This window comes from Balaenoptera musculus, chromosome 13, assembly GCF_009873245.2.
Source record: "Balaenoptera musculus isolate JJ_BM4_2016_0621 chromosome 13, mBalMus1.pri.v3, whole genome shotgun sequence".
Taxonomy (NCBI): Eukaryota; Metazoa; Chordata; class Mammalia; order Artiodactyla; family Balaenopteridae; genus Balaenoptera; species Balaenoptera musculus.
The window spans coordinates 4,580,272-4,606,237 of record NC_045797.1 but is presented as its reverse complement, the minus strand read 5'-3'; the positions used below and the strand labels follow the sequence as shown (position 1 = coordinate 4,606,237).

Sequence of the window (25,966 nt, the reverse complement as noted above, 5' to 3'; positions counted from 1 at the left end):
TCCACGAAATAATGGTGGTTCTGCTGCTCGCGGACATGGACACCTCGAAGCCTGAAAACAGAGAGGATGTTTTTCTTTTTCGTGACGGGGGCAGGGAGGAGAAAAGTGGAAGCGACAGGGGTCCGATGAGTGACACCCGTACACGGTGGAAAAGAAAAGAAAGGGCTTCGATGGGAGCGTGGGAACCGGAGTTCTGCACGGGGAGCGTCAGCGCCCCGAGAGCGTGCCCTATGCGCGACCTGATGAAGTCCAGGAAGGGGAACGACAGGAGGCTTTTCTGAACCTTCCCTACGGGGCACGGAGCTCCGCGGGGCGCGGGCTGGGCCGGCGTCTCCTCCCGGCCCCGCGCCCCGGGTCCCCTGCGCGCGCCGCCTGGGTCGCGACGGCCCCTTCCCTGGATGGACTCCCGCCGCGGCCTCCGGGGCGGGGACAGCTCCGGCCACCGCGCGGCCCCTCCGCCCAGAGCTCGCCGGCTCCGAGGCTGGCGGGTCTCGGCGCGCGGCCTGGGCCCCAGGCGAGCGCGGCCGCCGCCCCCGCGGCTCCGGGCCCCGCGTAGCCCGCGGGCTCGGCCGGTGCGTCGCGCGCCCGCCCCGGGCCCGTCCTCCCGCCCCGCGGCCCCGGCGCCGCGCCCGCCCCGCCCCGCCCCCGCCCGCGGGCCGCGGCGGGCGGCGGACGGGACATGGGCCGGCGGCCGGCGGCGGAGGGCGGCTGAGGGCGCCGAGGCTCCGCGCCGTGGCCTCGCGTCCCGTGCGCGCCCGCTCGCGGCAGGGACCCGGCCGGTGCGCGGCAGACCTCCGGCCCCGCGGCGGCGGCTCTCGCTGTCCGCTCCGTGCCGGGCCCGGCGGGCGGCGCTGCCCGCTCCGGGGCGATGCGCTGAGCGCGCCGAGGGCCGAGCTCGGGGACGACGGCGGCGGGGGGAGCCGAGCCCATGGAGCCGGCGGGTACCCGGCGGAGCCGGCGGACGCCGCCGCCGCCGCTGCTGCTACCGCTGCTCCTGCAAGTGGCGGGGCCGGCGGGCGCCCTGGCCGAGACCCTGCTGGACGCGCCGCGGGCCATGGGCACCAGCTCCAGCTCGCCCAGCCCCGCGAGCGCGGTGGCTCCGGGCACGACGCCGTTCGAGGAGAGCCGACTGCCGGTGTTCACCCTGGATTACCCCCACGTGCAGATCCCCTTCGAGATCACCCTGTGGATCCTGCTGGCCTCCCTGGCCAAGATCGGTGAGCGAGCTGGACCCGCGGGGTGCGGCGGGGACCAAGGCCGGGAGGGTGCCCGGTTCGGCGAGTTGACCTCTGGGTCGTGGCCTCCTCCCAGTGCACCAGGGCAGGGACGACAGAGCAGCTTCATCTGGCCGAAAGGGACCCCGGGAGGGGCAGTTTCATGCTTTGGCTCTTGAGTGGACCTTGGCCTGGAAATAGCCCCGGATTTTTAACCCGTACATACTTAGCGATTTGCGGCTTGCTCTGCCTGGAACGCCGAGTGTGAGAGGCTTCTGCTAAAGCTGAGACCTCTTTACTGAGGAAGGAGGGCTGAAGTTCATGGGTCTCACCTACTGGGAGAGGGGCGCCAGCAGCACCCAGGCTAGAACGGTGGAAGCCCTGGATGCTTGGGAGAGAGACGTGCCTTGGCAGGGACGCAGACCCTGCCATGCACCTGACTAGTGAGGTGCCTGGAAGGGGACCAGGGACACCTGAGTGCCTGCAGCACGACGGCGACGCCCTGTCTCCTCCCTTTCTCTGGGCTGAGGCTGTCACTCTCCAGGAAGCATTTTCGTGGTGACTGAGGCCAGTGAAGCCAGATGCATGTTTAAAAATAATTAACCCACGTTTCCAAACTACATTTCAGTCTCCTTTGGAAAGCAGGAGCTTCCGAATGGATCTTCTCATCTTCATGTATTTTCACCCCACATGAACTTCTGTTAGGATCGTGGAGCTTTACGTTATTTGTACTTTATATTTTAAATACTTTTTAATTTAAAATACGGCAACTACTGTTGTTGTAATGATTCCAAAAAGTTATCAGGTCGACAGAATTTATGCATTATTGCGTCTGTTTTATACATCTGCTCCTTGAGAGGTCCCATGCTCTAAGGTCTCCATAAAGGATGAAAAGAAACATGGCTGCATCCCCAAGCCTAGAGATTGGTGGGAGAGATGGCATACACCACAGCACTCATACATAATCCAGGAAAGTGCTAGGTGGGATAAGACATTCAGAAAAGATGATATGCAGTGTAGGCAGAAGGGAAGCACTTCCTCATACCGAGGATGCGTTTAAACTAGGTTTTCAAGGATGAGCAGAAGATGGTCAATTGGAGGTGAAACGGAACAACATTCCAGAGAGGAATAAGCAAAGGCCTAAATTGAGAGGGAAGCGCAAAGCAGGGATGGTTTATAGAAAAGTGCAGGGTGCAGGAAGTAAGCCCAAAACAAACCTTCGATGTCAGATGAAGTTAACTAGATTCTGTTAATGGTGACCAAAGGAGGCATGGGCTATTTAAAGGCTTTGCAACCTGTAATTGCCTGGTTTTGACATGGCTCTACTGGTTGAGTGTTTTAATTTCTCCTGGGAAATGGAATAAGGGGGAAAGGATGTCCCTGTCTTATGCACATTTGCATAAACTCGTTGCCTGTCATAGTAAACGCAGGTGCCATCTCATGCGGTCCTCACAGCAGCCCTGCCAAGTGGGAAGGGCAGATATTAATACCCACTCAGGGGAGGTGGAAACTGAAACTCAGAGAGTTTGCCCGAGTTGCCCACGGACGCACAAAGTGCGGAGCCAAGCGCAGGCTCTGTCTACTCTTTCTCTCTCTGAGCCTCTGTCGCTGAAGGGGTGCTTTCATGCCCTGTTTCCATGACTGCTTCTCTGTTGCCATTTCTATTCAATTATAGCGCTTTCTTCTGTTCCTCACTCTTGATTATTTTAATCTGATCAATCACACTAATAACAGCCACTAGTAGTCACTTAAGTTCATTATCTCTAATTTTCACATCCACCCCGGGACAGGTATGATGACCGCGTTTCAGATACGAGGAAACTGAGAGCGGGGGAGGTTACCTCGCTGCCGGATGGTGAGCCAGAATTCCAGCCAGCTCTGCTCCATGTCTCATCTTCCTGTCTACCCTGGAGGCTTGTTTGGTGTCAGGGTTAAATGAGAAGAGATATGTATACCCTTCTTAGGACAGTGCTGGGCCTGCAGTGAGCACTGAATATTGTCACCATCAGGAGTGGTGGAAGAGTAGCAGGGCTTACTCCGGCAGTTTTCTGGCACTACGGTTCCTTTTCCCCTGGACGGGGCTGCCTCTTGCATTTTCCTGCTTCTGTTTTAGGCTCTGCCTTTTCCAAGCGTTCTTATTCTGAGCACTGCCTTTTTACACGTGCTTGTTTCTATCACAATCTATTCATCTTATGTGACGTTATCATGTTAATTGTACGGTATTTTATTAGAAGGCGTTCTTGCTTGTGTGAGCTCATAGGTGTATTTACCTGCCTGTGGGCAGTTTTCTCATCCAGATGTGTTTCTGTTCCCTGGCACTTGCTGTCCTGCCTGTCTCTTTGCCTGTACCAAAAGTGGAGCTTCTCTGACTACTGTTTCCTCTTTCCTCCCTGCACCTGAGGTGGCGCCGAGACGGAAACAGACAGATGTTCGTATCTCCCAGCCAGAACGGTCTGAGTGGAGTGGAGACCGCCGTGGTGGGGTGAAGGCTACGGTTCTCAGAGAAATAAGTGTAGGCTTCCAGTACCAAAAGCTAGTGCTTGAGGGTCTTTTCTAGGTGCTGCCTTGATATAATCCAGCCCTGTCCTCCTGTTGCTGCTCTGTTCCTAGAGGAGCTGGGAAATGCCCAGGGATCCCCCCTCTACCTCCCCTAGGCCCTAAACTTTCTCTTTGGCTTTGGAGAAGACTGTGCTGGTACCAAGGGCACTTTTACAGCCCATTAAACTGTGGTCTGGCCATTCAAATTCTATTTTAACTCTTACACTGGAAAAACTATTGCTTTGGCAGGACTCATATGACTTAATTGGCTCACATTTGGGTAGGGTGATGAATTGAGCAGCGCAGGGGGACGTGAGGCTATGGGGTAACAGGAGTGTTAACACATGCAAAATGCCATGGTTTCTATTTGGGGCACTTTTATGCTGTGTACCTAATGTCCCTGAGCTTACCTGCCCCAGAGAACGTAGAGAAACATTGCTAGTGATTAAGCTTAACAGGGATCACAGATTGCCCCCAATGGAGGCTCCTAATAGCATTTGTAGGAGGTTGAAATCATGCCCGAGGGTGAATTCAGAATCGTTTTCGAGATTGCTGCACAATATAAACTTAGAAATAACTACAGTCAGAAGTGAGAATATGCATTTTTGGCAGAGTATTGAATGATTCAGCTTTTCATTGTTTTACTTGATTATCAGGGATACTCGACTTTCTAATTGTTTGGTCAGAAAGAAAGTTCTGTAGAAAAGAAAGTTTTCTAAAATGATGATGATGGTGATGTGTATGTGTGTGTGAAGTAGGTTAAATAAATAAAAGAACATAGCAAATTCAGTCCACCTTTGAAAAGTTTTTTAAAAAAATTTTGGCAAGAAACATCTCCCAATTTGTTTTTCACTTAGATCCTCATGCATGTGAACTCTTATTGTTCTTTCATTTTGAGTGTTTATATTTTGAATGAACCGTTGATTTTTTAAACAGTTATAAATGCTTACTTTGCTTGGTAAATCCTGTATACAGGGATGGAGTTCTACAGCTCGGAATAATAGGTAGCCAAAGAATGAAGAAGAGAAAAGTTTCCTAGAGTGTTCTAAGATTGTGTCCTCTGATTTCCTTGCCCATGACGTGGGTCAGTGGGATTTGTCCTAAACTGGGTAAACTTGGGCATGCATTCTACCTCTGTTCAGGGTGCTGGGACAAAGCAGTGGGTCCCCTGCTGTTTAAAGTAACAAAGCCCCCTTCTGTGTCCTCAGTGGTTCCCCAGACACCCCCTCATTTATCTTGCAGTCTTGGGAAGCTGGCCTGTTTGCCTCTTCCAGGTGTGAGCTCTCACCTGCCCTTTTCACTTCCTTTGCCCTTGAACTTGGGCTTAGGATGCAGCATTTTCCACTTCTCTTCATCCTGTTGTCTTGAAAGTAAATAACTTGTATTATTATTTTAAGGGAAAGACAAAGCAGTTTGGTCCATGAAGGTTTCTCCTCTGGGCTCCAGACTATCCTGAATTTAAAATAGAAACCAGACTTTCTTTGGTTAATATCCTCCTGATTACTGAGATCCTGATCTCTGGAAAAAACCTATCCTTGCCTTTGATCTGTTTCTTTTTGTCATATTTTGTTTTCCTGAAGCATATTTACTGGCTGGTTGGTCAGTGGATGAAGCTCATGGTCTTCACTTACTATTTGAACCACATCTCGCTTTGAACGTACGTCTAAAGCCAGGTCCTCCTGATGGACTGTGTTTGTTCCTAATAAAGCTCAAAGAAGACTTCTAATTTCTTACTGTCTCAAAACCTCCAACCCTTCCTATTGGGCCAACCATACGTTTCCTGTTTTCTGTCCAAAGGATGACTTCAGTGGGTCTCTTTCTAAAGAGACTGTTTCAGGTGCCTTCTAGAATTATCACTGCACTCTACCACAGACATATTCTTGTACCTTTTAAAATAATAGCAGGTGATTTTCTACCAAAACTATTACTCTTTGTATCAACTTTAAGAATGAGAATAATATTTATTATTAATAAGATGCTTTATTTTTTACAGAATTCTTTCATATAGCTTGAAGCCCTAAAGAGGTATACAGAGAACCTTTTGTGTAAACTTGTTTGTTCCTTGTAGGGTTTTAAAAACTCACTGTAAAACCAAGTGAATTGGATGGTTGGTGTATGGGTAGATTTTCACTAATGATTTAATTGCTTTAAAGTTTATAGTTCTGTTTGACTTATCTATGTCCTCTTAGTTCAGTTTTGGTATCTGTATTTTTATTTTTCTAGAAAGTCATTATTTCATTTGTGTTTTTAAATTTATGGGAAGAAATTTATTTTTTATGATTTTAAAAATCTCCACTTCGTATTTAAGTTCTACTTTATTATTCCTATTATTGTTATTTTCATCTTTCTTTACTTTGATCAAAATTCATAGAAGTTTATCTATGAATTTTTCTGGTTGGCTTCTTTTTCAAAGAATTAGATTCTGGTTGGCTTCTAATTTATCAATTTCTGCACTTTATTATTTAGTTACTCCTACTTTATTTGGGTGTGTTTTTAAAAAAATTGTTGAATTGAAAGCTTAGCTCATTAATTATTGAATTTACTTGTTTTCCAATATGTTGACTCCCACCTTACAAGGGTAATTAATCCCTGAAAAAACACTTACAGTTGAAAACATATTTAACATTGCTTTCAATATTTTCAATGATAAATATTTTTATGAACTCATAAGCTCCACAGTTGGCATCGCTAAATGACATTAGTCTTATTAAATTGGACAAAGGTATTTCAGTAGTTTACTTTAGTTGTTATAACTTCTAATAAGCCATTTTCCCTTAATAAATTTATTCAAAATATGACTATTTACTTGTTCTCATTAAATTCAAAGCAATGAAAAACTGACACTTGACTATGTTACAAACAAAACATATTCATGATACTCTAAGTTATGTAAATTTATCTTTATTGCAAATTATAATAACAGTAAACAACATGGCAAAGACTAAAGAATTCAGGGAGATGATGCAACCATCTGTATTCTGAGGAGAACTTAACACAACATATTAGTGATAAAACTGAAAAGATGACTACGTGATGTATCAGCCACCAATTTAAAGTCTATAAAATCCAATTTGGTCTTTATGAAGTCAAATAAATGCCTTATGAGATGAAATAGGAATATTAAATGAAACTCTTCTTAAATATGAATTCTCATGACCCAAATGGGTATAACTTAGAGGAATGGCAATATATGTATTTAAGGCTAGAAGTATATCCTTGTGATCCTATTTTAGTTGCATTGCATAGATTTCATATATAGAGTTTTCGCTCTTCAGTTTTCAGTATTTTTAAACTTCCTTGAGATTTTTTTTATTGTAGCCTGATAATTATTTCGAATTGTAGTAGTTCGTTAATAAACACATAGAGATGTGTGGTTATTTTTTACTTTATTCATATTTTAGTCCATTTTGGTTATATAGACCTGATTGATTTTTGATATTGATTGAGATGTCCTCTCTGACTTAATAGGTGGTCATTTAAAAATACATTTCAAGGCTTGCTTTAAAAAGATTGTGTATTCTCTGTTTATCGTGTGCAGAGTTTTATACAGGCACATGTGCACATATACAGACACACATATATACATACCCACAGAGGACTAGATGAAATTTCAAATTATAGTGTTCAAATCTTTAATAGCGTTACTAATTTTTTGGGCTACTTTATCTTTTATGTTCTGGGGTACATTAAAATCAACCTCTAAGATTGTGATGTCAGTTGCTGTTTGTAATTTTGTCATTTTTTGCTTTATATAGCAATATTTTGATGCTATGTTATTAGGTACATACTAGTTCAATATTGTTATATCTTCTGAGTGAATTCTTCCTTTACTTTTTAAGTTACATATTAACTTCTCTATTTTAAATAATTTTCTTGTGGCTCAGAGTCTATTTTTTATTATATTCCTACTGCTATTCAAAATAAACTTCATTTTGCATATGTATTTTTTTCTGTATCTATGTTTTTCACATCTGTATTTTCCAGACATATCTTTTCCCTTACCATAACTATCAAATCAACTGGATAATTCTCCTTTAGCTGTATCTCATTAAACCACTTGTAGCTGATTTTGTATCTTTAATTTAAATTTTCAAATATCTGTAGTTTAAGGAGACATATAATTACATATATTGTGCATAATGATATATTTGGACTTTGCTCTCTGTTTACTGTGCTTTTACTTTGTGTCTTCAGTTTTCTTCTCTTGCCATATTTTGGCTTAGTCAAATTTTTCCTTCATTTTTTTATACATTTTCATACATTCTGTTTCTATTCCTTTTGTGGTTACACTTCAGTTTTAATATGATTACCTGCTTTAGCAGGAGCCAGGCCAGACTGCCTTGGCTCACGTCCCAGGTACGTTTTCCTACGTATTTTGTAGTTGTATGATTTTTGGCGCATAACTTAAATTCTGAGCTCAGTTGCCCTGTTGGTAAAATGGGGATAATAAAAGTACCAATGTCCTAGGCTGTTGTGAAAATTAAATTCGTTAATATATGTAAAAGATTAAAATTACTTTCTGGAACATAGTAAACATAGTATTTGCTATTTTTACTATTGTTTTATCCTCTTCATGAATAATACTTAAACTTAAAAAAAATTTTACCTGCTATCTGCCAATTTCAGAATTCTGATTTTTTGTCTTGTAATTTACACCTGGTTTGTATTTAATTTCCTCCAAGTTAGTTTTTAATTTTTATAAGCAATGTTTACATAGATTTGTAAACGTGCTTGCCGATTTTTCTTCATTGTTACTTCTTCTCTCTACCCTTTTCGTCCAGATTGTTTTCTTTTTACTGAAATGTGTTATTTAGTGGATACTTTGGGAGGGGAGGCTTTGAATGATAAATTCTCTTGGTCTTTGTATGAAAATGTCTTTATTTTGAGTATTCTCTTGAATATTATATAACAGAGTATAGGTGCTGGAATTATTATCACTTATCATTTGGAAGGTATTATTTTGTTACTTTCTGTTCTCTTTGGTTGCTAAGGAGAATTATGTTGTTACACTCATTGCCCTTTGGAGTTAACCTGACTTTTCTCTCTGCTTGTAGTGAAGATTTTTCACTTGGTTATTTCAGATATTCTGCTGGTTCCTCAATGTGTCTAAGTATGGATTTATTTTATTTTTCCTGTTTGGAAATTGTTGCGCTTCCATGTTTCTTAACTATGGTTTTCTGTTTTTCATCTGTTTTCCTTTCTTTTCTATTTCTTGGTGATTTTTATCAGATCTTTTTTTCCAGCCTACCACGTTACTCTCAGTGTGTTTCTAATCTGTAGTTAACCTACTCCTTAGATTTTTCCTTTTAATTATATATTCATTTGTGCTCTTTTGGTTCTTTTTCAAGTTCATCTGCATTTTGTTCATACTATTCTATTACTTAATGATAGTTTTTACTCCTTCTTTAATTGTTTTATTTATTTAAACTGTATTCATTTAATAGGTTTTTTTCAGGTTGTTCTTTTTAGCTGTTGGGTTGCTAATTCTTATGTTTATCACATTTACTGACTTTCCCCTTTTGGGTATTTACTTCCTTATATAGATTATAGCTTTTATTGTGAATTTAGCTTCAGTAGGGGATGTTTACTTGGTAGTGGTCTGTTTTCCTCATGTTGCGAAAGGTTCTTACAAAATGGTTTTGAGTGTTCTTGCTGGGACCCAGGGTTTCAGTGATTGGTTTTTAGTGTTAGCTTGATTTTAGCTTGGTTCTCAGTTTGGCTTTCCTATATGACTCAAGAATTTGGTTTTCCTAAATGACGCAAGGTAAATAGATCTTATATATGTCTTATAAGGTGGTGTAGACCTTGAATTTTATACTTCACAGCTGAATTTTCCCTCTGCCCAAGGCCATAAAAAGTTGACATGTTTCCTTCCATTTTTCCTGGCTATAGGCAACTTTTACTATTTATTTTTTTATTTAGGACGAAGTAGCTCTTGGAACTCAGGAATTTATGCGTGAGTCCTTCCCTTACTGGTGTGAAGTCACATTTTTTGTCCTCGTGTAGGTATTCAAATGCCAGGTCCTAGCACACAGGGCAGGTATTTTGTCTGGAATCCCCCTGGTTCACTGTGGCTTGAAATCCTACTGACATCTCTTGTTTTGATTTCTCTCCTTATTCCTGGCTTCCTACACATTTTCCTTTATTTTGAGTGTGGCTAGATATCAATATTATATGTTTGTAGTGAGAGGAGGCTCTGTGTCCACATTGCTGGATTGCTCAGTGACATTTTACATGGTACTTTTTAAAAAAGTGCTTTCTATGTAATATTTAAAGTCCATGGATATGTCCTGCTTATGGACTATCATAATGGGTTCTCTTTAATGTAAGGTGAAAATAGTATGCACTTTCCTAGTTTTTCAATATGAAGGATTTGATTATTCTGCCTTTGTTTTATCTGCTATATTTCCATACTTGGATAGAGGAGCAATAGCTCAGCAGTTGAAGAAGTGTTGGACCTACATTTTGGAAAAGATATCTCCAGATTAGAAGTAGGAAGACCCTGTTCAGTTCCACTTCTGCCATTAACTTTGCCTTGTGATCCTGGCAAGTCTTCCCTACTTGGTTCTTGCATTTAATTAGTAGAAGTAGGGATCTGTATCTGTGTCATCTGTTTAATATTTCCATGGGGATAATATGAGATACTCTGTGGGGAAGGAAAACATTTACAGCTAAGCTTTTACTTCTATAGCAAAAGAAACTTAGGCCAAGAGAAACATGTGTTCGTTACATTAAAGTGTTGTGTGAACATGGGCGTCTTGTCATGCTAAATGAGACACACACAGTTATAGTTTACTCTCTTGCGGTTACATCTCTTCAATGTAATGAATCATAATTGATGCACTTCCTGCAACAATCCTGCACATTGTTCATCACTGTCCAAGGGCTTTCTTCATCTTGACTTGTATAGTTTATTCCTGTTTGAAGATGTGTGTATTCCTCTCCCTCTTCAGTAGTTCCAGGGGAGGGCACAGGAAGCTCTCTGAAGGCCTTCTTTATGGTTGTGACAAAATCATATGTTTTAATTTCTTTTAATTTAATTTTTTAACTGGAGTCAAGTTGATTTCCAATGTTGGGTTAGTTTCAGATGTACAGCAAAGTGACTCAGTTATTCACATATATATGTGTGTGTATATATATATATATATATATATATATATATATATATTCTTCTTCAGATTCTTTTCCCTTATAGCTTGTTATAAAATATTGAGTATAATTCTCTGTGCTATACAGTTGGTATAGCCACTATGGAGAACACTGTGGAGGTTCCTTAAAAAACTAAATATAGAGCTACCATATGATCCTGCAATCCCACTCCTGGGCATACATCCGGGGAAAACTGTAATTCAGAAATATACATGTACCCCAGTGTTCATTGCAGCACTATTTACGATAGCCAAGACATGGAAGCAACCTAAATGTCCATCAACAGAGGGATGGATAAAGAAGATGTGATATATATATACTCCTCCTCCTCCTCCTCTCCCTCCCCCTCTTCCTTCATATATACACATATATATGTGTGTATACATATATATATATACGCATATATATGTGTGTATACGTGTGTGTGTATACACACACACACACACACACAATGGACTATTACTCAGCCATGAAAAAGAACGAAGTAATGCCATTTGGAGCAACATGGATGGACCTAGAGATGATCATACTAAGTGAAGTAAACCGGACAAAGGCAAGTACCATATGATATCGCTTATATGTGGAATCTAAAAAAAAGTGATACAAATGAACTTATATACAAAACATAAGTAGATCCACAGACATAGAAAACAAACTTATGGTTACCAAAGGGGAAATCGGGGGAGGGATAAATTAGGAGTTTGGGGTTCACAGATACACAGTACTATATATGAAACAGATAACCAGCAAGGACAAAGTCGTATTTTAAAGGTGAATTTCATGTCATTCCTTAGTGTTGGCATACAAAGGCTCACGTGTCGAAAGACAGAAAAATCAAATTCACCATTACGTTTAGCAGTCTCGACTGAAACTGAAACAGAGTACACGTGCCCACCCTGCATTGGAGGAACTCCTCTCAGGCAGCCTAAAGGTTTTGTTAACCACTGGACGCCCCTTATGGAGGCACAGGGCCATGAAACACCCCGTTGCCGTATTTCTGTGACTCTGCCGCTGCCGTTTGTGCTGCTCCCGATTCCTGAGCTTGTTTCCTGTGACCCACGGGCTGGGAAACCTGAGTGGTGCAATGCGCCCCAGCACAGTCTCCTACTGCGGCATGGAGGGTAGAGATGGGTGAGGCTGGGTAATCCCTCCATGGTGGCTTCTTTCATAGAATAACAATAGCTAACAAGGATGGAGCCTTATTCCATGCCAGGTATTTGGGTCAGGTGCGTTACACCCATTGTCTTATTTAATCCTCACAGCAACTCCGGGAGGCGGGCACCATTAGGACCCCCAGTTTTAAAAATCAGATGAGGAAACAGGTTCAGAGAGCCTAGGTGTCACAACTGTTAAGTGGAAGGGGTGGGTCCGTGGCAGGTGTACTTGGTCACTCCGCTGTGCCTCTGCCTGTCACCCTGCCTTCCATGGAGACAAATATGAAGTTCTAGACCTCTGTCCGTGGTCTCCGGAGCGCCTTGATATGCCTTGTCTCGCTCGCCCTTAACCTGGACCCAGGGGCCTGTGCTTGAGTTTCCTGCTGGAGCCTTGTTACGTCGTTTGGACCGTCTCAGATTTTCACTGTAAAGTCGGACAAAAATAACACCCTGCCTGCTTCGTAGGGTCATTGTGTGGACCAACTGAAATAATACGTGAAAGCAAGTTGTAACTGCAAAGTTAAGGCGAGTGTGATCTCACGGTAACTCTGCACTGCGTAGGACAGAAAACGCTACGAGAAGGCAAAGTAACCTCACTCCTAAGTAATATCAGAGCTAGAACGTGCATCTAAAATTCCTGAATCTTGGTCTAGCCTTCTCTACCTCCCTAACTTAGGGAATGTAGAATTCTAATGCTTTTGAAATATATTTTTAACCTATTAAGGATTCATAGGTTAGAGGTTCAACCCATTATAACTTGAGCTACCATGTAAATTTTAATAGGACAAAGTTCTATTTCAACAGATTTACAGGAGAAAAGATGTTAAATCTGTTTCACTGTTGCACACGCATACACACGTACTGAATTGCGCACACACACGTACACATAGACACATATGCACACTTTAGGACATAAGCTCCATGAAGGAAGGGAATTTATCTATTTGACTCACTGTCTAGAACAGTGCCTGGCATGTAGTAGGTATTCAATAAATAATCATTGTATAAATAAATAACTAAAAAAAAAAAAAAAAAAAAAAAAAACTAAATAATGTTTAAAGATACTTTTTGTTTCATCTCACTTAAATCAGGTGGTAGCGAAGGTTACCATCCATCCTGGTTTGTCCATGGTGTTCATGGTTTACATTTCTTGTCCTAGCACATATCTTAATACTGTGCCCTTTCCCTCTGAAATATACTAGCTTGTATGGTAATTCACTCGGTCACTTATCATGCATTTGCATTTATTGCACATGCTTGGAATGGTGACTTAGGCTCTGTTGCCCAAAAATTTGAGCTCACCCACTTACTAGCGGTGGATCCGGGGGTGAGTTAATAAACCTCTATAACCTCAGTTATTTAATCTGTAGGATAATGACGGTCACTTCCTGATAGGGTTGTTGGGAGGATACAGTTAATCCACTTAGAAAACTTGCTGTCTTACAGGCCTTAGAGATTTGGTTAGCCCTTGGATGAGAACAGATGTCCTGCTTCCTTCTCCAAAGCCTCAGAGCATTATGCCCCCCAAAGTCTCTCCTGTCCAGTGGTTCTGTAGCAAGTCATCAGATTGTCTAGATGCTCCTGTCTCCTGCTGTTGGTGTTATGCAAAGGTTTCTCTCTGAATCATGCATATTTCGGTTTCTGATGTTGCATACATTTAAAAATCATCATTCTGCTTTTGTAAGCTAATTTGCAATGGAAAAGAAAATGCTTCATTTTATCCCAGGTTCCTGTCTTGAAACTGAAGACTCAGAGTCAGGTGAGCCCTCCTCTGCAGGGGTAGCCTGTCTTCCAGACCCTCATCCTAACACCCCCGAGCTGCTGAGTCCACTCAGTGTCATTGGGGTCCCCAGACATGTCCATTGACACACAGGCAGGGGAAATGCGCTTTTCAGTAGATTTCCAAGTCCCTTTGTGTACAAGCGGGGCTCCTTTAGGAATCTGGATGGAAAAGAGTTTTAAAACAAATGCTACCCAAAGTCATTATTGCTATTTTAAAACTGTCCACCGACCCTTCCTATCACCAGTATCCTAAAGCAGAATTACATATTGGCTGACTGTACATTTTCTCTAACAAAACACTGGAATGGTGAGGAGGAGGGATGATGAGAAATCGCAGCCCCCCCTTTCCTATCTGATTGAAGTCTCCCTTCTGCAGGGTTGGGAATGATACACTGTTGGTGTCAGCTGGTCTCCTTAGGAGAATGGACATCATTCTTTGTGCCTTCTCTGGTGAACTGTCTGGAAGGCCAGGAAGATGCCGCCTCTAGCTTGAGCTCACGTTTTTAAGGGAATTAGAAAATATATATGCCAGCCTGCAACAGCTCCAGCCCCAGTCTCTCTGTGCCCCGTAGTCCCGGCTGAGTTTCTGCAGAGCTTTTATCACTATCTGACATGTGGTTGTTTGTTTATCAGCTGCTGTGTACTCACTGCCCCTCCCTCCTCCTGTACTGGTTTCCGGGATTGATACGTTGTATCTTTTGTGTTTGTCTAATTCTGTGGAGCTTGGGACGCTGGGTGGTAAAACTTACCATGTCTACATTCTCAATACTGTTTTATATTTTCATTTGTTTCACATCTAGCATCAATGTTGCTTCTCACAGGAGTCTTTATTTTATTTTGCCTCATCCTTAACCGGGCTTTTAAGTGCTAATGGTTTTGCCAAAGGGATTGGTTGATTTGATAGCTTAATGTATGTATTTAACGACTTTCCTCTCTGCAGTGATTTTCTTTTGTTTGTATGTTTTTTTCTTTTCATTTGGTCTTGCTGTTTTCAATTTTGTGTTTTGAAGTCACATGACATCAGGGGAGTTGTTACTTACTGATCCTAAATCTTTGGACAAATGTGCATCATTGGCAGGAGTGCGGTCCTCCGTTTTTCCACTAAGTGCATTAGTAGGTTTGACTATTATCTTGATGAAGCATACTAAGTATGATGAAGGTGGAGCCGTAAGAATCTACATAACGATCCTTAAGATTCATACATCCTGATGTTCCTTGAAACCCTGGTGGTCTTTGCAGTGAAAGGCAAATGGTACGACACGTGGGTGTATGAAGACCACTGAGCTGGTAATCAGAAGCCAGGGAGGAAGCAAAGTGGACAAAAATGTTATGATTCTAGGACGTTTGGAAAAGAGTGTAAGTTTGCCAAATAGAGCTCTTTCTTAGTTTAGCCCGAGGCCCCAGTGTGCCCATAGGTCCCCACCATGTAAATCACTGCTGACTAGAGTTGAGTGCAAGCAACCACTTGATTGAAAAATGGAATCAGGTAGCAATTACCGGCAATTGTGGGTTCCTTTCCTATACTTCGATCTGCTTATTTTAAGCAAGTGGTCAATTTGTTTGGAAGGCAGGCTCTTCAAGGACTGAAAACCAAACAGAAAATAAAACTCTGGCACAAGGTGCTTGGGTGAATGGGGTAGGCTCCCTGGATAGCCTTGTACAACTTCACGATGACAGTGGGCAAACAGTAAAACCCAAATTGCCATAACTCATTTACCAGCGCATGGGCTGAAAGACAAATCCCAGGAGTTAACGTCTAACCCGGGGCAATAAAAGAAAAATTGCTTTCAACTGTTGCCCCGCACGGAGAATTTTGAATCTAGGTTACCGTTTTATCACCACTCCTCAGCTCAGAGCTTCCTCCCTCCCTGCCCGCCCCTGGCTGCCAGCAGGCTCTGCAAAGGGTCTGTTCTGAAATAGTCACCAGAACTTGACTACTCCCTGGATTCTGTAATTCCCCCTGAACAATGCCTATACACTGGAAAGTTTTTACCCTCCGAACGATCTCTTCCAAACCTAATCCTTTCTTGGTCAAACCCCTTCTGTCACTAAAATGGAAAATGAAGAAAAAAAAAAAAAAAGAAAAAAAAAATGGGGTTCTAGAGCCACAGGGAGATGAAACCCAGTAAAATTAAGCATGCTGAGTACCGAATGAGGGCTGCAGGATTTGCTTCACAGTCGTACAATCTAAACCTGCAGTCCAGACGGATGCAGAACAAATTCTGCGACCGTTCTGAGCTGCAATTCACATGAAACACAAGCTGGAGACTTTTCTAAATAAGAATACTCAGCGTGGTCAGGGCTGGCGCTCAGCATTTTTCCATCAAGGATCTTGTTTCCCACCTGGCTGTGTGAGAAACTTCCCCCAGATCACTTTATTCCTCCAGATGAGATACGTGTCAGGAGGCACGTATTTCACGCCCAGGCGTCATATACGCAGAAATACTTTGACAACTGTCCAGTGTTACTGTTATTTCCTGAGGCAGAGTTGCTGCCTTGGTGAGCTTTGGGGGTGATCTTTGCCGGGCTGGCTGTCTGTCTGGATGGTGCGGGATGTGTACCCCACCTCGGCTGCACTGTGCTCACGGAACATTTTGCAAAATTGATATGATACAAACCTCACGTCGTTCCTCTGTTGGCTGCCCTAGAATCTGAGTGTGCTGATAGCAAGAACTGAACATCCTTGGAACCCATCCCCCTGTCCCCTTGCTCCTGTGGCTTCAGGAAGGAGAGTATGACCCATTACCAGAGTAATCCAAGATGGTCTGGCAGGAAGTAGCCAAGGCAGTAAAGTACGTAACTGGTTTTGGTTTTTTGAAAGCCAGCTAGTGGTAAACAACTGAATGGAAAATTCAAAACCATGAATAACTCTAAGGAAGACGTGAGAAATATGATTACAGAAGAGTACAGTGTGTTTATTTATTTACTGTTTCTTCCCTGGTGTCCCTCAGACTTCAAGCACAGTTTCTTATCTTGGAAAGGAAGAGATTGATTTGCTTTTTACAAGATCGTTATGCAAAATAATTATCATACGTATACTTTACATTGATGCCGGTTAGCCAGCCGGTCTCTTGCATGTCAATCTCCTGGAAAATCCCTGGACAAATAGTGACCTTGTGGACCACGGACATAGCCCTCTAGTGAATGGGGCCTGTGCTTGTCCTTTCATTGGAATAGATTTTAAAGAGATATTGGAGGGTTCTAGAAATTCTGTGAGGCACAAGATGGGGGGCTGTATCAATGGGTTGTTTATTTTGCCATTTGTTAACTGGGCTCGCCACCCTGGTTCAGCCTCTTTAACAGCCAGGAGGACTTTGCTCGTGACTGGCCTGCCCCGGATTGATTGGGGCAGCAGAAGCCCGGGAGGCCCCTGGGCCTGTCTGCTGGCCCCCAGGACCCCGTGGACCGAGGGATCCAGTGCCAGGAGCATCTTCCCAGCCACCCTAGTCCTGCTCAGAGCCTGGTTCCTCCCAGACACCTCCATGGCTGGGACCAAAGAATTCTGTCATTTGAAGGGATAGCTTGTTATTTTTTTGATTTGTGACTTTTCTTGAAATCCAGAGAGATATAGTCTCCCCCCCATATGTATGTGTGTATATACATATATGTGTGTGTGTGTGTATATATATGTGTGTGTGTGTGTGTATATATATGTGTATATATATATATATATATATATGTATGTGTGTGTATATATATATAGAGAGAGAGAGAGAGAGAGAGTGAGCAGCATCTCCAGCTGCCTCTGCCTTTGGCCCCAGCCGATGTGTCCTTTTGTGACAGGAAACTCCATCAGCTTTGGATACAGTATCTTACATGAAGCACCATGAACCCAAAGGGCTTCATGGATGACTCTGTGTGTGTGTGTGTGTGTGTGTCCTTGTCTGCGTGTGTTATGCACACTGCCACACAGGCACACACACACACACAACTTTTCAGTCTGTCACGAGGCTGCCAGTTAAAAACTAAATATGAAATTTCTAGCTATGGATGTTTGCAGAGTCTACTCAGCAAAAATACTTTTCCTGCTCGTTAGATACAGGCTAATTCTTGGCGCCCAACTTCTTATACAGAGGAATATATAATACTGGGAATTGATCTCATCTGACTGATGGCCCGGGAATAGAAATGATGAGTCTGAGATTGAAGGATGGGTTTAGTGCAGGTGGTGATGAGACCAGGGCGTGAGTCGAATCCGTGCCCAGCCCTGGCTCCAGGACTGGATCAGGATCTGACCTGCCTCCAGTGGACAGGAAACTCCCAGGCCAGCGGCAGTGTACCCTCAGATGTTACGTCCGCCTGCAGAAGTGAACGTCACCACCTCCACGTGCTGGCCGGCACGTGTCAGAGAACTCAGCCCATTGGCAGAAACCAGCCCAGCAGGGACAGGGAGGCCCCTGGCCCCTCACTCACCTGCTTAAGAGGTGGGAAGCCAGATGTTTAATTCAGGGAATCTCAGTGCCTGAGCTGGGATCTCATTGCCACGGCTGAGACTTGAAGTCGGAAGTCTAAAAAGACTAGTGGGGAGAAATAGAATGGAAGGTTCCGCCCCTCCCCCAGTCTCCATTACAGTCCTAGTAGCATCTGAAGATTGGCTTTTGGACTTGAGGTCTAGACAGGTAGCAGACGGAGTGGGCCTAGTGGTGCGTGAGCAGGTCCCGTGAGATGCTTGTAGCGGGCCCAGGGTCGGGGAAGCAGGCAGGAGAGCTGGAGGACCAACCCTTGTCTTGGCTAAAGTTGGTTGCCCCCCTGCACACATTGGTATGGAGGGGGGGACAGAGGGCCCAATCTGCTGATTTTTTCAAGATAAACCAGACATGAGAATTTGTACGTGCAAACTCTGTTTCCACATATTAGCTCAATATTTAAAAACACCAGATGAACACAACAAAATAGGCCTGTCGGCCGTGACGGCCCGTGGCCTGCCAGTTTGCAACCTCTGGTCCAGACTTTTTCATGTTATTTGAAATTTTGCTTCTAGGATTTATACCTGGTTATACTGAAGGGAGCACAGTCTGTTGTTTGGGACACTTATGCACTCAGGATCACTTGGAATTTGTTATATAGTCCACTTAATAATAATCAAAATAAGTGCCATTCTCAGAGTGGGATCATGTTACAAAAAGAGAAATAGGTAAATACAAATGGTGACATACTCTTACCATTGATAAAAATGGGAAGGCTGTTATGGAATATCTAAGTGAGAGGCTTTCATGTTTTACACCTCGAATAAGCATCCCAGGCGTGGAAACAGTGCTGGGATGGCTGTTAGGAGGCCGGCGGGTCCGTCTCACGTTGCCTCTGATGTTCAGTTGAATCACACAGCAGCTTCATCATCTGTGAAAGGTAAATGCTGTGGGTAAATCAAATGTCATCCTGACAGTTATTCGAACCCTAAGTGAAAGTGTTACTTACCCTTGAGAAAACTTCTCTGTTTTGTCAATTTAAGTAAGAATATCTGTCACTTACATGTGGAATCTAAAATACGACACAAACGAACATACCTGCGAAAACATAAACAGACTCACAGACATAGAGGACAGACTTGTGGTTGCTGAGGGGGAGGGGTGGGGGAGGGATGGATTGGGAGTTTGGGGTTAGCAGATGCAAACTAGTATATAAAGAATGGATAGGGCTTCCCTGGTGGCGCAGTGGTTGAGAATCTGCCTGCCAATGCAGGGGACACGGGTTCGAGCCCTGGTCTGGGAAGATCCCACATGCCATGGAGCAACTAGGCCCGTGAGCCACACCTACTGAGCCTGCGCGTCTGGAGCCTGTGCTCCGCAACAAGAGAGGCCGCAATAGTGAGAGGCCCGCGCACCGCGATGAAGAGTGGCCCCCACTTGCCGCAACTAGAGAGAAAAGCCCTCGCACAGAAACGAAGACCCAACACAGCCATAAATAAATAAATAAATAAATAAATAAAATTAAAAAAATATATATACGTCACATTTAAAAAAAAAAAAAAAAAAAGAATGGATAAACAACAAGATCCCTATAGCAACAGGGAACTATATTCAGTATCCTGTGATAAACCATAATGGAAAAGAATATGAAAAAGAATGTGTATATGTATAACTGAATCACTTTGCTATACAGCAGTAATCAACACAACATTGTAAATCAACTATACAGCAATAAAATTAAAAAAAAAAAAGAATATCTGGTCTTAGAGTCTCAGTAGATTCTCAGGTCCCATGTAAGCACTTTCCTTTAAAATATTTCGATGAATAAAATCGGTGAATTTAACAGTTTTAAATATAATTAAAACAGTATTGTAACTCTTCTTGTGCCCTTGTTCACTGACCATTATTTTGAATAAACCCATGGAAATATTGATATAATAAACATATGTGCAGCAGTAGATTGTTATATCATGTTAATATGTTATGATTTCCTCACCCATTTCCCTCTTTTTGATGTCTTACTATGATCATTTTTGTAAAAATTACATTTTTTACCCCTTGAATTGCAGAAAAATTCTTTTTTGCTTCTTATTTCTGAACAGCTCAGACTTTGCACATTTTATATCACCGCTCCTAGAGTTGCCTTTCAAAGGCCCAGTTCAGAGGCTGGGGATCAGCCGACCGACCAGTTAATATTTGGGGTGATATTCATGGAGACAGTGCCTATCAGCAGACATCATCTTTTCATGCTTATTTGTTTAGCAGTGTTTATGCAGTTCTGTCAATATTTCATTTTACTTTGCCATAATTATTTGATAAAAATGAGTAGGAAAGTGAAAAATGAAAGTGAAGAGTTTTTCCATGGTAGTAAAATATATATAACATAAAATTGACCATTTTGACCATTTTACGTGTACAATTCAGCAATATGAAGTACATTCACAGTGTTGTGCAACCATCACCACTATCAATTTCTAGAACTTTTGCATCATCTCAAGCAGAAACTCTGCCCATTAAACAGTAAGTCCCCACCCTCCTCCTCCCAGTGCCAGGTAACCTCTATTCTACTTTCTATCTCCATGAATTTGACTGCTTTAGGTATTTGATATAAGTAGAATCATGCAATATTTGTTCTTTTGTGTTTGGTTAAAGTGAAGATTTAACTTTTATAGTGTAGTTCTTACAACCTTAACAAGATGGAGACAAAGGTGCAAATTGCCAGCAGTGATAAAAGCATAAACCTTTAGTGTAATCAGATAGAAACCAGTTGGCCATGCATTCCATTGGGAAACAGAAGAACAAACTTAAAGATTAAAGAAGACAGCTAGAAAAGTTGGAAGTAGGAAAGTGAGAGACTGTGATGAAAGGTGAGGCACACAATTTTTAGCGTTCAGGTATCGGAACCTCCACAGAGAATGCGTGCAGCTCATACCTTTTCCCTGTGTGTCTCTCCGTAGACGTGGAGTAAAATCCCCGGAAAGGAGCCAGAGCAAAGGCAGGGTCAAGTGCTCTAGTGCAAGAAACCTCTTCTCAAGACTTCGGCACAGTGTTGCTGAGGGCAGAGAGCCCCGTGGGCCAACACTGTCCTCTCAAAACACTTCGTCAATGTCTTGATTGAAAAGTGTACCTGTTTCTTCATATCCTTGACCGTGTCGGGTGTTACTACTTCCCACTAATTCGGGGTAAATCCAGGCTGTGGAGGACAAGGCCAGGACTGGTCGTTCTCACCCTCTCTCTTGGATTTCTGGCAGCACCTCTTATGGACCACAGTCATGTCCACTCCAGAGAGTTTTGCATGTGCTGTTTGTTCCCTCTGCCGTGGAAGACCCTTCCACCCCTCTTGGCTTTGACAATTCCTATTCCTCTTCATTTTTCAGGTGAAACTTTGTTTCCTTAAGGAGCCCCTCGCCCATGGGACAGACAAGATAAGGGGCCCCAGGGGCTTTCCGAAAGTGACCTCATTAACATAACAAAAGACACTAAGGAAATACCAAGGGTTTTAGGAGCTCTGTGCCAGGAACTGAGGGTCAAAGACCAAACATATTTCTTATTTTAAAACACAGTGTTTGCAATACTCATAAAGGATATTGGTCTCTGGCTTTCCTTTTTGTTCTGTCTTTGGTTTTGATATCAGGGTAATACTAGCTTCATAAGATGAATTGGGACATCTTTCCTCCTCTGTTTTTTGGAAGAGATTGTGTAGAATTGGTGTTGTTTTGTAGAATTCACTGGTGAAACCATCTGAGCCAGGAGATTTTTTTCTTTTGATAAGTTTTAAGTTACAAATTCAATTTATTTTACGGGGCTGTTCAACTGATCTCCTTCATTTTGGGTGAGTTGTGGTTGTTTGTGTTTTTTAGGGAATTGGTCCATTTCATCTAAGGTGTCATATGTGTGTGTAGAGTTCTCCATAGTATTCCTTTGCCATCCTTCTGATGTCCTCCTGCTCTGTAGTGGTACCCTTTTAAATTCCCAATGTTGACAATTTTTGTCTTCTCTTTTCTTGGTAGTCTTGCTGGAGGTTTGTCGATTTTAATCACTCTTTGAGAAGATCCAGCTTTTTATGTCACTGATTTTTTTCTATTTTTCTGTTTTCAATTTCACTGAGATCTGCTCTTATCTTTAGTTTCCTTCTTTCTGATTCTTTTGGGTTTATTTTGCTCTTCTTTTTCTAGGTTCCTGAAGTGGAAGATTAGATTATTGATTTGAGACTTTTCCTCTTGTCTAATGAATGCATTAGTGCTGTCCATTTCTCTCTCAGTGCTATTTTAGCTGTGTCCCACCTTTTGATATGTTGCATTTTCATTTTCATTTGGTTCAATTTTTTGATTTCCCTTGAGACTTCCTCTTTGACCCATGGATTTTTTTGAATAGTATTATTGAGATGTAATTTACATAGCATGTATTTCACCCATTTAAAATGTACAATCTGACGGTCTTCAGTATATTCACAGACATGCAACCATCACTACAATCAAATTTAGAATATTTTCACCACTCCCAAAAGAAATTCCGTATATTTTAGCTATGCCTGGGCAATTTCCCCATCCTGCCCCAGCCCTAGGAAGTCCCTAATCTACCTTGTCTTTGTAAATTTGCCTATTCTGGACATTTCCTATAAATGGAATCATACAGTATGTGGTTTTTTGTGACTCTGTCTTTCACTTAGCACATTTTCAGGGTTCATCCTTGTAGTAGCATGTGACAGTATGCCATCCTTTTTATGGCCAAATCAGATTCCATTGTATGGTTTTACCACATTTTGTTTATCCATTTGTCAGTTGATGGGCATTTGGGTTGTTTTCACCTTTTGCCTATTATGAATAATGCTGCTATGGATGTTTGTGTACACGTTTTTATGTGGCCAGGTTTTCATTTCTTTGGGATATATACCTAATAGTGAATTTCCTAGGTCAAATGATAAGTCTTTAACTTTTTGAGGAACTGACAGACTGTTTTCCAAAATGGCTGCACAATTCATATTCTCACCAGCACATGAGGGTTCTGATTTCTCCACATCCACAAAAACATTTGTTATTATCTGTCTTTTTGATTACAGCCATCCTAGTGGGTATGAAGACCCATAGATTAGCTAGAAGTGTGTGGTTAAGTCTCCAAGTTGAGAGATTTTCCTGTTTTCTGTATGTTACTGATTTCCAGTTTGACTCCATTGAGATCAGAGAATGTACTCTGTATGATTTCAGTTCTTTTAAATTTGTTGAGATTTGTTTTTATGGCCAAGGAAATGTTCTATCTTGGTATATATTCTGTGGATTCTTGGAAAGAATGTGTGTTCTGCTGTTGTTGGTTGAAGTCTTCTATAGAATTAGATCCTGTTCGTTGATGATCTACTTATTTATTTTACCAATTATTGAGAGAGGAGGTGTTGAAGTTTTTAACTATAATTATGTATTTACCTATTTCTCCTTTCAATTCTATCAGGTTTTTTTTCATATATTTTATAGTTCTGTTATTTGGTGCATACACATTTGGGATTGCCATATTTTCTTGGTGGATTGGCCCTTTTATAATTATTTAACATCCCTCCCTGTCTCTGGTAATTTTCTTTGCTCTGAAGCTTACTTTATTGGATATTAATATAGCCAATCACACTTTCTTTTGATTAATATTTTAATGATGTAACTTTTTCCATTCTTTAATTTTCAACCTGCCTATATCATTGTATATGAAGTGAAATTTTTTTAGACAACATATAGTTGGGTCATGCTTTTTAATCCATTCTACTAACAGCTGTCATTTAATTGATGCATTTAGACACTTTACATTTTTTGTAACTATTGGTGTGTTTGCGGCGTTCGGGTTTAAATCTGCCACTTTTTCTTTTGTTTTCTGTTTTCTCTCTGTTTTTCATTTCTCTGTTTTCTTTTCCTGTGGGTTACTTGAACACTTTTTAGAACTCCATTTTCATTTATCAATAGTGTTTTTGAGGGTATCTCTTTGTATAGCATTTTTTAGTGTTTCCTCCAAGTATTACATCATCAGTATGTGTATATGTATGTGTATGTGTGTGTGTATATATATATACATATATATATAAATATGTAACTAATGGTAGTTTACTCATGTGGTCGTTTACCAGTGTGAGTGAAGTAAAGAAACCTTTCCTCCCTTTATGTTTTTTTACCTTCTCGCACTTATAATATAGTTGTCTTAAAAACATTTTCTCTATGTACATTGAGAACCACATCAAACAGCGTTGTAATTTTGGCTTCAGTGGCCAAGCTTAATTTAGAAAATTCAAGGGAAGAAAGAAAATGTATTGAATTTCTTGTATTTTTACTTTTTTCTTAATTCCTCATGTTCCAAGATTCCTTTGCTTTCCATACTGAGAATTTCCTTTAGCCATTATTTTGGGACAGGTCTGCTGGCAACAAATTTTCTTAGTTTTCCTTCAAATGAGAATGTTTTGATTTCTTCTTCATTACTGAAGGCTGTTTTTGCTGGGTATAGAATTCTGGGTTGGCAGTTCTTTTTTTTTTTTTTTCCTGCATGTGAACAATGTTGTGCCACTTCCTTATAGCCCCCACAATTTTCGAAGAGAAATCTGCTAAAATTCTATTTTCTCATCTATAGATAAGGTGTCCTTTCTCTATCTGCTATCAAGATTTTTTTCTTTTTCTGTATTTTCAAAAGTTTGAGTATAGCTTGTCTTGATGTGGATTTCTTTGGGTTTATCCTTTTTGGGGCTCATTTATATTCTTCATTCTGTAGGTTTATATTTTTTGCAAAATTTTGGAAGTTTTTAGCCATTATTTCTTGAGTACTTTTCCAGCCCCACCCTCTTTCTTTTCTCTTTCTGGGACTCTGATGACATGAATGTTAGATCTTTCACTATAATTTTACAGGTCCCTCACGTTCTAAGCCTGTTTTTTCTCTGTCATTCAGATTGGTTAATTTCTACCATTCTGTCTTCTAATTTAGTAATTCTTTCCTGTTTACTAATTCATACTTCCAGTTTACTAATATTCTGCTGTTGAGCCAATACAATTGAATTTTTAAAAAAATAAATTTATGTATTTATTTTTGGCTGTGTTGGATCTTCATCGCTGCGCATGGGCTTTCTCTAGTTGCGGTGAGCAGGGGCTACTCTTCATTGTGGTGCATGGGCTTCTCATTGTCGTGGCTTCTCTTGTTGTGGAGCACGGGCTCTAGGCGCACGGGCTTCAGTAGTTGTGGCGCGTGGGCTCAATAGTTGTGACTTGCACGCTCTAGAGAACCAGCTCAGTAGTTGTGGTGCACGGGCTTAGTTGCTCCGCGGCACGTGGATTCTTCCCAGACCGGGGCTCGAACCTGTGTCCCCTGCATTGGCTGGCGGATTCTTAACCACTCTGCCACCAGGGAAGTCCTACAATTGAATTTTTAATTTCAGTTGTTGTATTCTTCAGTCCTAAAATTTCCATAGGGTTCTTCTTTGTAGCTTCTGTTTCTTTACTCAGGTTTTAAATTTCTTTGCTCAGGCTTCCTATTTTTTTTATTTGTTTCAAGTATGCTGGTAATTGCTCATGAAACATTTTTATCATGGCAGCATTAAAATTTCTGTTAGATAAATCTAACATCTCTGTCATCATGATGGTGATATCTATTGTGTTTTTATCATTCAGTTTGACATCTTCTTGGTTCCTGGTATGATGAGTGGTTTTCTATTGGAACATGGACATTTGGGATATTACGTTATGAGACCATGGGTCTTATTTATACCTTC

The 25,966-nt window shown here is 41.8% G+C and overlaps 1 protein-coding gene across 1 annotated transcript in view; it reads left to right on the top strand.

Annotated features, from left to right (window-relative positions):
* Positions 1–703: 703 nt before the first annotated feature.
* SLC9A2 (solute carrier family 9 member A2) overlaps positions 704–25,966 on the top strand; it is an 89,182-nt gene continuing 63,919 nt past the window's right edge. Inside the window, exon 1 of the mRNA XM_036873127.1 lies at positions 704–1,217. Within this exon, the coding sequence (XP_036729022.1) occupies positions 929–1,217 (289 nt within the window). The 5' untranslated portion in view covers positions 704–928. The remainder of the gene's footprint in view (positions 1,218–25,966) is intronic.